We start from the raw sequence: 13,718 nt of genomic DNA, 5'->3' as shown, positions 1-13,718 counted from the left end.
CATACCGCCCAGAATGTTCATCTGCATCTGGGCCAGCCTCGCCAGTCCGTGCAAAGAGGCCAGTTGACCCATCTCCCTCCCTAACAAGCACAGAAGAGACCAGGCTGAAAATTCATAGCTTTCACTCAAAGTGTTCCCTTCACCCTCATTCATCCGAGTTAGTTTTATTTTACTATATAAAGAGAATCTTCTTCAGCAAAATGATAGGAATTTTTTTAATGAAAGTAAAGGAATGTCACAGAATTGCGTCAGGGATATTTCCAGTTTAACACAACTACAAATGTAGGCTGTTTTGTTGTTGTTGTTTTGGTTTTCTATTTTGAGATGAAGTCTCACTCTGTCGCCCAGGCTGAAGTGCAGTGGTGCGATCTTGGCTCACTGCAACCTCCTCCTCCCGAATTCAAGTGATTCTCCTGCCTCAGCCTCCTGAGTAGCTGGAACTACAGGCATGTGCTACCACGCCTGGCTAATTTTTGTATTTTTAGTAGAGATGGGGTTTCACCATGTTGACCAGGTTGTTCCGGAACTCAGGTGATCCACCTTGGCCTCCCAAAGTGTTGGGATTACAGGCATGAGCCACCACACTCGGCCAGCTGTGGTTAATAGTTAAAATTATAAATTGGACAAGGTCTGATTCCAGCAGGGGGAGACAAATTCACATTGATTTTTCTATAAGAAAAGGAATTATTTGTACTTTCCTCCCTTGTGTGTTTGTGTGTATGTAAGAGAGACAGATGAGAAGAGGGCTGCCTTTAAGAGCCATGTTCCTTTTGCATCTACCTGCCTCTCAAGATTATTACATGGGTCTTTTAGAAGAGGGTCAGTAGCTATAAAAGCAAATGATATTTATGAAATGATTTCATTGTATGTGGTTTATTATGTAGTCTTCAAAACAGAAGAACCCCACTTGCTTCGAAAGCTTCCTTTGAGAGCTACTTTTTAACCATATTGTGGATCAAGCAAGATTCTTAAAGCCCCAGTCCTGTACGTGAGCAGCATTGAATCCCCGGATACTGGCAGAAGTTCACTGTCCAGCCTTTGACATTAGCATGTCACCCTGGTAAATCAGAGCACTCCATGCCAAAAAACAGCATGGTCTGCTGAGCACGTTAAGGAGCAGAGAGGGCTCAGAAGAATTAAACGGCCAATGGGGTGGTTACAGAGGTGAGCTCTTTCCCCCTCGGACAGCTTGGCATGGTGACTACCGACGAGGTTTAATTGACATTAAGAGCAGCTCACCATTTTTAAAGAGCGATAAATTGTTTCCAAGTTTCAGCCTCACGGAGCCCTGAGCTAAGAGATAATGGGCTGACACATAGCCTCATTGGTCACGCTTCACTTGTAAACAGGATTGGCCAAAGCAAGAAGGCTGTAAGTAAAGGTTGGCCCGTCCTCTGGAAGCCTCCCCCACAGCAGGGTGAGGAACTGGGGCAGCCATAGCAAGCAGGACCATCAGGACACGGTGTCTCCCAAACGGGCCGGAACATACAAGGTTCTACGTTTAATAGAAAGTTGATCAAGCCTTCCTCTTTGGGGAGCCTAATTTTTAAGCCATTCACTCTCTGTTCCCCTGCAGTCTTTTCTCTCCAAACTCTGTTGAAACTTGGAGGCATCTCGCTTCCTCCTTTGGCCTTTGTAGCCAGGTTTTCACAGCAAACAGACCGTATCATTTAACACCCACCTGCTTCTTGTTCTGATAGTCAGTTCAGTAGACAGTAGCATTTTTTAAGTCAAAAAGAGGCTTAGTGATGTAGGCCAAGGTCAAGGCTCTGTGTCATGGGGCTCTCCCCAGGGCTCAGTGCCACGGCACTTCAGACTTGACCCCAGACTGAAAAGATGAGAGGACCTGTAGAAGTCACGGCCTGTCTGTCCTGGGCCCATGCTCCTATCTTTTTCTCCCCCTTGGCATTTAAGATACCATGGACTTGTTAAAATGTGACATGTACTGATGATCCTTATGAATTTGTTGGTAGGGGAGCTGCTGGTGAGGATTATTTTAGACTGTGAGTAATTGACCTGACAGACAGTGATGACTGCTTCATTAAGAGCCCACGACCACGTGCCAGAATAGTTCAGCATCCTCTGTTGCTACTGTACTTTGAGACATCATTCTTCTTTGTGATGCAATACCTCTTTCTTGTCATGAGGGTCTCTTCCCTTAAATCAGGTACATTTCAGATTCTTCAGGTGATGTTTTTTAGGCTGAGTGTGTTAGCACCCCTTGGAAACCAGGTTCCCTGGGGAAAGTGTGCCACGTTTGTGGTGTTTGCCCGTATAGCTCTCCCACACCCCCACGAGCTCCAAGAGGTGGGGAAGCACATGTGGCCTGCCTAGCAGGCACCAGAAGCAGGTTGTCGGCACATGCAAGCCAGCTTTGCCCTGTTGCCCTGGGGGAGAATTGAAAAGTTTGGCCCCAAAGGGGAAAATTCTTTCTGCCATCAAGTTGCTGGTCAGCTGTCATGGAACCTGTCTGCAACAATGTGGCTGTCACAAAACGCAGCCCAGGACGAGTATGCGCTGAAGCTCCATTTTGCATTAACCATTCAAGTACTTACCCACTGAAAAGCACTTCCTGAAATAATTTCACCTTCGTTTTTTTCCTTCTGCAGGAGGACACCATGGAGGTGGAAGAGTTCTTGAAAGAAGCTGCAGTCATGAAAGAGATCAAACACCCTAACCTGGTGCAGCTCCTTGGTGAGTAAGCCCGGGGCTCTGAAGAGAGGGTCTCGCACCGCACCCCCAGGGTGACACAGGCGCTGGGGAAGATGCACGGGCGGCTCACTGCACAAAACCTCGTTGGAACATTTGTGCTCTGCCGACGTTCAGCCGCGGGTAAAATGAGGCCTGTATGGGATGGGTGTGTGCGTGTGTGCACATATGCACATGTATGTATGAGAGGGAGAATGTGATTATTTTAAGTGGATACCTAAAAGCAGTCAAATGCAAATCTGAAATTAGTTTCTGAAACTTGGGCATTTTCCAGAGTTTTCTGACTGAAGTGATTCTGTAAGTAGACACATAACCATCAGACGTAACCATTCGGGGGTAAACTGACGGTGGTGAAGGTCATTTGAGGTGGGGCCAGGTCTGCTTCTGAATTCTGTGGCAGCCTCTCCCTGCATAAATTCAAGTTCACTGGCTTGAGAAGAAGAAAAGAGCCTGGCCATGCCCCTCCCACACGAGCACAGTCTCAGGACGCAGGTGCTTGGGACCATGTTGGAAGTTGGGCCCAGGACTGAGGAGCAGAGTCAGAATCCTTCAGAAGGCTTTTTCTTTAGACAGTTGTTTGTTCAGTCGGGAGCGGAGCCACGTGTTGAAGTCCTCGTTGTCTTGTTGGCAGGGGTCTGCACCCGGGAGCCCCCGTTCTATATCATCACTGAGTTCATGACCTACGGGAACCTCCTGGACTACCTGAGGGAGTGCAACCGGCAGGAGGTGAACGCCGTGGTGCTGCTGTACATGGCCACTCAGATCTCGTCAGCCATGGAGTACCTGGAGAAGAAAAACTTCATCCACAGGTAGGGGCCTGGCCAGGCAGCCTGCGCCATGGAGTCACAGGGCGTGGAGCCGGGCAGCCTTTTACAAAAAGCCCCAGCCTAGGAGGTCTCAGGGCGCAGCTTCTAACCTCAGTGCTGGCAACACATTGGACCTTGGAACAAAGGCAAACACTAGGCTCCTGGCAAAGCCAGCTTTGGGCATGCATCCAGGGCTAAATTCAGCCAGGCCTAGACTCTGGACCAGTGGAGCAGCTAATCCCCGGAGTAAGAAATATTTCATTTTTGAACCATTTTGGGCTAAGTGGAATATTAAATGAAGTTCATAAAAGGCGTCCTTCCTAATAATCACAGCCCCCTCTGAAAGAGAGTACTCATTGTTCCTCCGGGGCCAGCGCCCAGCAGTAATGGCCTCTTCCTGGGAGCCGCTGGCATTGCTTTTACACAAATTCATGGGAACAACCAGTACACGGCTTTTGTTTTTTAGTGTGTGTGTTTTTTTTTCCTGCTTTCTCTTTATTATCTTTTCATTCTCCACTTAACTTGCTGTCCTCTGGTTCAGGGATGTTTCCACAATTGTCAGAATTGTGTATGTGGAGGTCTAAATTAAGTGTCTTTGCTGTTTTAAACCCTGAAGTGTTTTGACCTTCAAATGTGCCACAATTATCTTGGTCTTCAGATTCTTTGCTGGTGGAAATGGCTTCCCAGCAAAGCGACGGCCTGTGCAGGACAGAGCCTGATGGGCTTTGCTGGCGTCTTTTATACGAGATGTTCTCCACACCACCACTGTGACCTTTCCTACCCAATTAGCTCAAGTGTGAAACCTCTACATGAGATTTCATAGCAAGGAATAAGGGTAGCATGTGTGAAATGCTGGCGGCTCCTTGTAAGACAGATTTTCTATGCTCCACGAGAGCCTGATCCGGATACTCCTGGCTTTCAGGAAAGTGAACCCTCTGATGCTGCAAATTGAGATTGCTTGACTTCTGGTTTGCCTGGCACGGCCGGGTCCCTTCCTTCTTCATTCAAGCGAACTTAAAATGCTTTACCAAAATCCTCTTAGGCACAACTCTTCTGTATTTAATTTCACTCTTGTTGCTGACGATCAGGCTATCTCATGCAGCCATCACCTCAAGCTGCTGCCCCCTCTCATTCCGCTCTTCCCGTTTGCCTTGTGATTTCATGGTTAATGTTCATGAACCAAAGATTAGACTCCTACCTCCCTGGGAGAATCAGGAAGTGAGAGGAAGCAGATTATACAGGAGAGAGTTTTTTAGGATACATTTGGGTACACCTCAGGAAGAAAGAGGGAAGTAGGAAACACAGTTTGGGAAAAGAATGCCATGGGCTTTGTTTTATTTTGTCTCATCAAGTCTGAATAGGACAAGTGGAGATGCACTCTGATAGAAGTTTCTTGCAATCAAGGACTGGGCTCAGTGTTTGTCTCTGTGCCTGGCATAGAGTAGCAATAACTGCACTTACTATTCTTGACACATCAATCAAAGCACTTAGCATATTAATTAATTACACTCACAGCAACCCTAAGAGGTGGGTGCCATTATTATCGTCTTCATTTTACGGATGAGGTAACTGAGTCCCAGGGTAATTAATTTGCTCCAGGTCATGAGGCCAGGGAGCCCGCTCCCAGCACCAGCCTCTCCCCATGTTGGGATCTCAGGGTGTGTTTGCTGAGAGGCTGGCACTGTGTTAATTGCCGTGGGCATTAATACAAACTTCCAGGGCATTGGACTCAATCTTTCCATTGTCAGCATTGCACCTTTGCTCAGCAGTGGTGGATTTGTGAAGTGGAAGGTTGGCCAGGAGCTCTCATGGGTGAACATTTTCCTTTCTTAGAGATCTTGCTGCCCGAAACTGCCTGGTAGGGGAGAACCACTTGGTGAAGGTAGCTGATTTTGGCCTGAGCAGGTTGATGACAGGGGACACCTACACAGCCCATGCTGGAGCCAAGTTCCCCATCAAATGGACTGCACCCGAGAGCCTGGCCTACAACAAGTTCTCCATCAAGTCCGACGTCTGGGGTAAGGGCTGCTGCTGCACTGAAGTGGTCCTTCCTGACTACAGGAGGGTTTTTTTCTGCCTCTTTCTTGCTCTTCCCTTTCTTTTCTTCCTTTCTTTTTGTTTTTTTGAGACGGAGTCTCACTCTGTCACCCAGGCTCTGGAGTGCAGTGGTGCAATCTTGGCTCATTGCAGCCTCTCCCTCCCGGGTTCAAGCGATTCTCCTGTCTCAGCATCTTGAGTAGCTGGGATTATAGGCACCCGCCACCACACCCAGCTAATTTTTGGTATTTTTAGTAGAGACGGGGTTTCACCATGTTGGCCAGGCTGGTCTAGAACTCCTGACCTGCCTGCCTTGGCCTCCCAAAGTGCTGGGATTACAGGTGTGAGCCACCGTGCACAGCCACCCTTTTTTTTTTTTTTTTTAACTGTGTATTTGGCCTGAGGTCCAAATATGGTGCACAGTGTATCTGCTGATCTGTCTGTTAAGTCTCCTCTATAAGCCCCCTCTCCATGTCTTTATTTCCCTTGCTGTTTATTGAAGAAACCATCCTTAGAGTTTCTTATGTTCTGGGTTTTGCTCATTGTCTCCCATGGTGTGATTTAATATGTTCCTCTGACTTCAGTATTCCTAGTAATGGGTGGCTGGATCTGGAACGGCCTCATCACATTCAGGTTTAACTGTTTCTCTTTTAGTAAGAGTGGATCAGGGGAGATGGTGTGCCCTTCCATCAGTAGATACAAAATGCTTCATTTATTTCCTTCCTTCCTTTCCTCCCCTCTCCCTCCCCTCCCCCTCCCCTCCTCTCTTCTCCTTCTCCTTCCGACGGAGTTTCGCTCTTGTTGCCCAGGCTGGAGTGCAGTGGCACGATCTTGGCTCATTGCAACCTCTGCCTTCTGGTTTCAAGCGATTCTCCTGCCTCAGCCTCCTGAGTAGCTGGGATTATAGGCGCATGCCACCACCCCCAGCTAATTTTTGTATTTTTAGTAGAGGCGGGGTTTTACCATGTTGGCCAGGATGGTCTCCAACTCCTGACTTCGTGATCCACCCACCTCGGCCTCCCAAAGTGCTGGGATTACAGGCGTGAGCCACCACGCCTGGCCCCAAAATGCTTGATTTGCTATCGTTTTTTTGTGGGGTTTTTTTTTTTTTTTTGAGTAATTTTTAGCAGTTACTGATATACAGTGCCTAGATCCAATAGTTTGCTAGGTATTGCCAGATAGGAATTCTCTAATTCTGTCATTCCTATTAAGTTATTAGTGGAAACTTGTATGAGGAGAAACAGTTCCTCATCTGTGTGGTTACTCAGTGGTACAGTTCGTGTAGGAAGAGCAGGATCAATTCTTGCTTCTTTGTTTTTATTTACCAGTTTTTAAAATAACAAATTAGTTTTTTTTTTTTTTTTTTTTTGGAGCCAGAGTCTTGCTTTTTCTGGGGTACAAAGTACAGGCTGGAGTTCAGTAGCATGATCTCGGCTCACTGCAACCTCCGCCTACCAGATTCAAGCAATTCTTCTGCCTCAGCCTCCCAAGTAGCTGAGATTACAGGTGCCTGCCACCACGCCTGGCTAAATTTTTTTGTATTTTTAGTAAAGATGGGGTTTCACCATGTTGCCCAGGCTGGCCTTGAACTTCTGAGCTCAGGCAGTCCACCTGCCTTGGCCTCCCAAAGTGCTGGGATTACAGGCATGAGCCACCATGCCCTACCACAAGTTGGTTTTTTTTTTTTTTTTGAGACAGTCTCACTCTGTCGCCCAGGCTGGAGTGCAGTGGCATGATCTCAGCTCACTGCAAGCTCCGCCTTCCGGGTTCACGTCATTCTCCTGCCTCAGCCTCCCGAGTAGCTGAGACTATAGGCGCCCGCCGCCACACTCGGCCAATTTTTTTTCTATTTTTGTAGAGATGGAGTTTCACTGCGTTAGCCAGGATGGTCTCGATCTCCTGACTTCGTGATCCGCCCACCTCGGCCTCCCAAAGTGCACAGTTAGTTTCTTAATACCCTTCAGTGGTGGCCAATTAGGTTTTTGCTGTCATTGGTGGTGTTATGAACTCTCAGATTTATATATATCTGATATGTTTCAGTCCACTGCGGTTATTTTCCCTGTTGATATTCAGATTGTCTCATCTTTGGCCAGTGGGAACTTCACATTAGCTCCTAGTCATTCTGACATTAACTTTGTAGTTTTCCATGACGTCCGCGCCCTCAAATGACAAGCTATTGCAGGTTCATTCTGTGCCCCAGGCCTGAATCACCCATTTCTCTAAGGAATCTTATCCTTTAATGGGAAATGGAATTTTAAGCCAATAATCTCAGATTTCAAAACTTTCAAAGATTTCGTAAGATTTTTATGAAATGTTTAGAGTTAGAAGGGGCTTTGGAGATAGTCTTGTGCACCCAGAAAGCAGTGGTGGCCGGTTAGGCGCAGAGCTGGTTGGTCACAGAGCTAAGAGTTAACATGGCCAGCTGACTTCCGGCGCCCGGTTCCTTCTACCACATATCCCAGCAAGATGGTCACATTACCTAAAAGACCCCACAGGGTCTGAAACTCATCATCTGCCCTCCTCCAGCATGTTTGTGGGGTAAGTTTACTGAGTCTTGTTCTGTCCTGGTCTCCTTTTTTTTTTTTTTTAATTTTTGAGACGGGGTCTTGCTCTGTCGCCCAGGCTGGCGTGCAGTGGAACAATATCAGCTCACTACAACCTCCGTCTCCTGGGTTCAAGCAATTCTCCTGCCTCAGCCTCCAAAGTAGCCAGGACTACTGGCGTACACCACCACACCTGGCTAAATTTTTTTTTTTTTTTTTTGAGATGGAGTCTCGCTCTGTCACCCAGCCTGGAGTGCAGTGGCGCGATCTTGATCTTGGCTCACTGCAAGCTCCGCCTCCTGGGTTCACACCATTCTCCTGCCTCAGCCTCCCGAGTAGCTGGGACTATAGGCATCCACCACCACGCCCGGCTAATTTTTTTGTATTTTTAGTAGAGACAGGGTTTCACCATGTTAGCCAGGATGGTCTCAATCTCCTGACCTCGTGATCCGCCTGCCTCAGCCTCGCAAAGTGCTGGGATTACAGGTGTGAGCCACCGCGCCCGGCCCCTAATTTTTGTATTTTTAGTAGATGGGGTTTCGCCATGTTGGCCAGGGTGGTCTTGAATTCCTGACCTCAAATAATCCTCCCACTTCAGTCTCCCAAAGTGCTGGGATTACAGGCGTGAGCCACCGCACCCAGCCTTGTCCTGGTCTTCTGATGATAAAGAGCCTGGTAAAATGTCAGAGCCTGGGCTGCTGCTGGGGCCATCCCTTCTGAGGTCTCCTGCAGAGGTAACTGATTTTAAATGTAGTGTAGTGAAATGCTACACATCTTGAACAGCCTTTCTCTTTCGGTTTTCTTTCAGCATTTGGAGTATTGCTTTGGGAAATTGCTACCTATGGCATGTCCCCTTACCCGGGAATTGACCTGTCCCAGGTGTATGAGCTGCTAGAGAAGGACTACCGCATGGAGCGCCCAGAAGGCTGCCCAGAGAAGGTCTATGAACTCATGCGAGCATGTAAGCCTTCCTCAGCCTGTTCTCACGAGTATATGTGGGCATTCCAGGAAATTCAACTGTGCAGGAGTGTGTACACAAAGTTGAAAGTTTTTCCATGAGCTCTCTCCATTCCAGTTCTTCAGAAGCAGAATGTAGCCATTTGATACCTATTGACCTTTCTTTACAGATAAATAGTATGTGCGTGACTTGTCTTTTAAAGCAAAAATGGTATTGATAGATACCAAACCTGGGTGTATTCCTAAATACAGATTCCTGGGCCCTGCCTTCACAGACATTCTGCTATAGTAGCTAAGCTCACGAGGTGATTTTTTTTTTTTTTTTTGAGACAGAGTTTCGCTCTTGTCGCCCAGGCTAGAGTACAATGGCACAATGTTGGCTCACTTCAACCTCCACCTCCCTGGTTCAAGCGATTCTCCTGCCTCAGCCTCCCAAGTAGCTGGGATTACAGGCATGCACCACCACTCCCGGCTAATTTTGTATTTTTAGTAGAGATGGGGTTTCTCCATGTTAGTCAGGCTGGTCTCCAACTCCCGACCTCAGGTGATCTGCCCGCCTCGGCCTCCCAAAGTGCTGGGATTACAGGCGTGAGCCACCATGCCCAGCTGCGAGGTGATTTTTATCCAGTCGTTTTATACTAATTACATATATGTTATCTGTACTATGCACACACAGGATGTTTTCATATATCTTATAAGGTATTTATATGGCCATTTCTTACACTGTTTTCCCACACGTCTTTCCACGTCCATATATTCAGATCTCTCCCTCTCCCTACCTCTTATTTATATATAGCTGCCCAGTACTCCATTAAATGATTTCACTCATTCATCCGGTCCTCTTTTGATGTGCATTTGGTTGTTTTACACATTTGTTTGGTTTTTGCCCTTATAAACAAAGCAGAAACAAATATTCATGTACACGAATCTCTGGGCACTTTGGCTGGTATTTCTAAAAGTTGAACCGTTGGTTCCAAGAACTGTGTGGGTTTTAAATTTTGATACATTTTACCAAACTGTTAAAAAAGGTTGTGCCATTGTATGCTCCAGTCAGACGCATATGGGAGTGACTGTTCATGGTCCCCAGTACTAGGCTTTGTCAGTCTGTTTAGTCCTCACGTTAGTCTCATTTTCATGAGAATTTCTTTACTTCAGACTTTGCTAACCGTGAAGAAAGAACAAGATAGAAGGTGAGCTGTTTGGCTTAGTAATTTTCTACACCTACTAGAGCGGGGCTGGGAAAAATATATTTGTAAATGCAGTTCTTGCTGTCACTGTCTCTCTGGGGTTTTACAATCCATATTCCTGCCAGCATCTAACATCTTTTCAAATTCTTAATGTCTATAACAGGACATGATGACATTCATCATTTTAACTTGTTGCAGCAAAAGATGGTTAGCAGGATTGGAATGTTGCTTTCATTGTAGACTTTTCCTTGAGAACTGCTAGCCCCGTATTGCTAGCCAGATCTCATGGATGATCTGACTTGGGTTTCATCTGTCCAGGTTGGCAGTGGAATCCCTCTGACCGGCCCTCCTTTGCTGAAATCCACCAAGCCTTTGAAACAATGTTCCAGGAATCCAGTATCTCAGACGGTAAAGTACCCATCCCGGGGTACCTGCAGTGGGGTGAAAGGGCAGCCATGTGGGACTGCAGCCTGGGTCATTCGGTTCACTTCCTGGTGAAAGTTCACAGACCAGCCTGTCCTGAGACCAGAAAGCTGGGCAGAGGTGTGGAGTGTTGTGCTTTCTTGTCTGCTGTAGCCCTGCAGAGTTCTAAGAAATGCTAAGGGCTGTTTCTCCGGCATCCACGTGCCTTTTCTTTAGTTGTATGCAGATGAGCACTGTTACCTTACAAAGAAAGAGAACCACCACACCAAGCCAACACCAGTACTGATGGCTGCTGGATTTTTGTTTCTGTCCCTGTATGATTCTTAGAAGTGGAAAAGGAGCTGGGGAAACAAGGCGTCCGTGGGGCTGTGAGTACCTTGCTGCAGGCCCCAGAGCTGCCCACCAAGACAAGGACCTCCAGGAGAGCTGCAGAGCACAGAGACACCACTGACGTGCCTGAGATGCCTCACTCCAAGGGCCAGGGAGAGAGCGGTAAGTCCCCCCTTCCCCCAACCCCGCTGCTCTTCCCCTCCCTGCCAGAGGCTACATTCAGGCCATCATAGGCCAACGGGAAGCTGTGAATGGAGCCCGCACAGAAGGGCAGCCATGGCCTTTGTCAATGGTTCAGCTTCGGAAGGAGGAAGGTTCTCCTCTCCCCACCTGCCTCCTATCCCCTCCCTCTGAGAGTCCCCGAGGAGCATAGGCTCCAGCAGTGAGTTCAGTCCTGTAGGCAGAGGTGCTTCTGAAGCCCGCCAAGGAGCTAGCCCATCTCCCACCTATTACCCGCGGCATCTGTGGTTGCTGTCTCAGAGCAGATTCAACAATAGTAAGCACCAGGCTGTGTGACAAGCAGCTCACGGTGAAGGCACTGATGTGAGAAGCTCGCTGCAGCCAGGTGGAACCAGGACACGCACGTGGACAGAACCCGTGTCCTGGTGGTCTCTGGGAAGAGCATCTTTCTGGTGCCATTGCCTAGGCGAGCAAGGGAGTTGGGATCAGCTCAGGAGGGGGTCTCAAGACACTAGCAAAAATAATAATTGCCAACATTTATGTAGTGTGCCTACTACAGGCCAGGCTCTGTTCTATGTTCATGGTTGACCCCCAGAACCAGCAGTCCAGGTTCTGCTGCAGACCAGCTGAACAAAAGCATTGAGGGGTGTATTAGTCTGTTTTCATGCTGCTAATAAAGGTATACCCAAGACTGGGTAATTTATAAAGGAAAGAGGTTTCACCGACTCACAGTTCCACATGGCTGGGGAGGCCTCACAATCATGGCTGAAGGTGAGTGAGGAGCAAGGTCACATCTTACTTGGCGGCAGGCAAGAGAGCTTGTGCAGGGGAAGTCCGCTTTATAAAACCATCAGATCTCGTGAGACTTATTCACTACCACGAGAATGTGGGAGAAACCTCCCCATGATTCATTGATCTCCACCTGACCCCACCCTTGACACGTGGGGCTTATTACAATTCAAGGTGACATTTGGGTGGGGACTCAGCCAACCCATATTGGAGGTGGGGGGTAGGCCAAGCATCTGGGTTCGTAGAGGATCCTGGGGATGGCAATGGTGGACTCCATTCTAATGGACTGCAGACTGGGTACATGTGAAGGGACTGGACAAAGCCCTACTTCTTGAAGATTTATGGTGGGATGTTTACTGACAGCAGAATCTATAAACCTGAGTTTTCTTTATCACGTACTCTCATTAGTAAAAACAAAAAAAACAGAACATGCAGCCCATATATATGGTATATAAAGTACGTATGTCCACTACTGTAGGAGTAGAGTGTGTATGTTATGTACCAAAACGCACATTTAAAAGGCTTGCATGCTAAATAAGTCCAAATTTGCAATACTTCCCGCCCCGCTGGGTCATCTCACTCACCTACTTGGAGGTTATGGCGTATAGATTCTCCAGAATCTTCCACTCTTCCTCCTCTTATCGGTTTTCCTGATTTCAGGTGGCTGAGCAGTAGGGAGGAGAGGCCTCTGTGGGAACGCTGTGCTTATTAAGAACCCAGTGATCAGCAGTCATGTTCATTTACGCCCGTCAGTTTCATCTGAGGGGTATTTTGATAGTGATCTCTTGGTGAGCCGAGGGTGTCAATTAACTACTCAGTGCTGAAACTGAGTGGTGCATAATTCATTGCAATTTCACTCTCCTGGCCTCCTTCCACTAGATTAAAGGCTTTGGTGTTCCCTGATTCAGATGTCCCACGTGCTGCCTTGGGTTCTGATAAATGCATACTGGTACCTCTGTTGAGTTACAGGTGCCAACAGAAAACCTCTTCTTGCAAGCTGACCTCTGAGGGAGAATTCTGTTACTCACTAGCAGGAGCTTGGCAACACCAAAAAGATTTCCTTTTTTTTTTTTGAGACGGAGTCTCACTCTGTTGCCAGGCTGGAGTGCAATGGCATGATCCCGGCTCACTGCAACCTCCACCTCCTGGGTTCAGGGGATTCTCCTGCCTTATCCTCCTGAGTAGCTGGGACTACAGGCGTGTGCCACCACACCCAGCTAATTTTTGCATTTTTTAGCAGAGACGGGGTTTCACCATGTTGGCCAGGATGGTCTCGATCTCTTGACCTCATGATCCGCCCACCTCAGCCTCCCAAAGTGCTGGGATGACAGGCTTGAGCCACCGCGCCTGGCTACCAGAAAGATTTCTTATGAGCTATGATTTATATTTAAAGAGTGCCCATTAAAAAACTGTTGGCCGGGCGTGGTGGCTCACACCTGTAATCCCAGCACTTTAGGAGGCCGAGGTCAGCGAATCACAAGGTCAGGCTCCCGTGGCACAAGCTGGGGGCTGCCCCCACCCCATGCTCCCCAGAGGAGCACCCAAGCGTCTGGGCTCAGACAGGCCTGGATCTGATAACCGGCTCTGATGCCACCATCCCTGAGGCCAGGCAAGTCCCAGCCGGGCTACAGCACTGTTGTGAGAATGCAGATGAGGTTGTAAAGGTGAAGCACGTATCAGGCTTCTCTCAATAAAGCCATCATTGCTGTTAGGATTGTCATTAGGAAAGGCTTTGGGCCGGGTGCAGTGGCTCATGC

General features: G+C 47.9%; 1 protein-coding gene across 3 annotated transcripts in view; it reads left to right on the top strand.

Moving 5' to 3' along the window:
• Window positions 1-13,718, top strand: part of ABL1 (ABL proto-oncogene 1, non-receptor tyrosine kinase) — a 171,710-nt gene that overhangs the window by 153,547 nt on the left and 4,445 nt on the right. For all 3 annotated transcript variants that reach the window (XM_003822377.6, XM_003822378.4, XM_063594138.1), the window contains 6 exons: window positions 2,610-2,694; window positions 3,341-3,518; window positions 5,349-5,533; window positions 8,904-9,056; window positions 10,558-10,647; window positions 10,990-11,154. In XM_003822377.6, coding sequence (XP_003822425.2) covers window positions 2,610-2,694; window positions 3,341-3,518; window positions 5,349-5,533; window positions 8,904-9,056; window positions 10,558-10,647; window positions 10,990-11,154 — 856 coding nt within the window. The remainder of the gene's footprint in view (window positions 1-2,609; window positions 2,695-3,340; window positions 3,519-5,348; window positions 5,534-8,903; window positions 9,057-10,557; window positions 10,648-10,989; window positions 11,155-13,718) is intronic.

This window comes from Pan paniscus, chromosome 11 (genome assembly GCF_029289425.2).
Source record: "Pan paniscus chromosome 11, NHGRI_mPanPan1-v2.0_pri, whole genome shotgun sequence".
Taxonomy (NCBI): Eukaryota; Metazoa; Chordata; class Mammalia; order Primates; family Hominidae; genus Pan; species Pan paniscus.
This window is presented reverse-complemented; position numbering and strand designations above follow the sequence as displayed.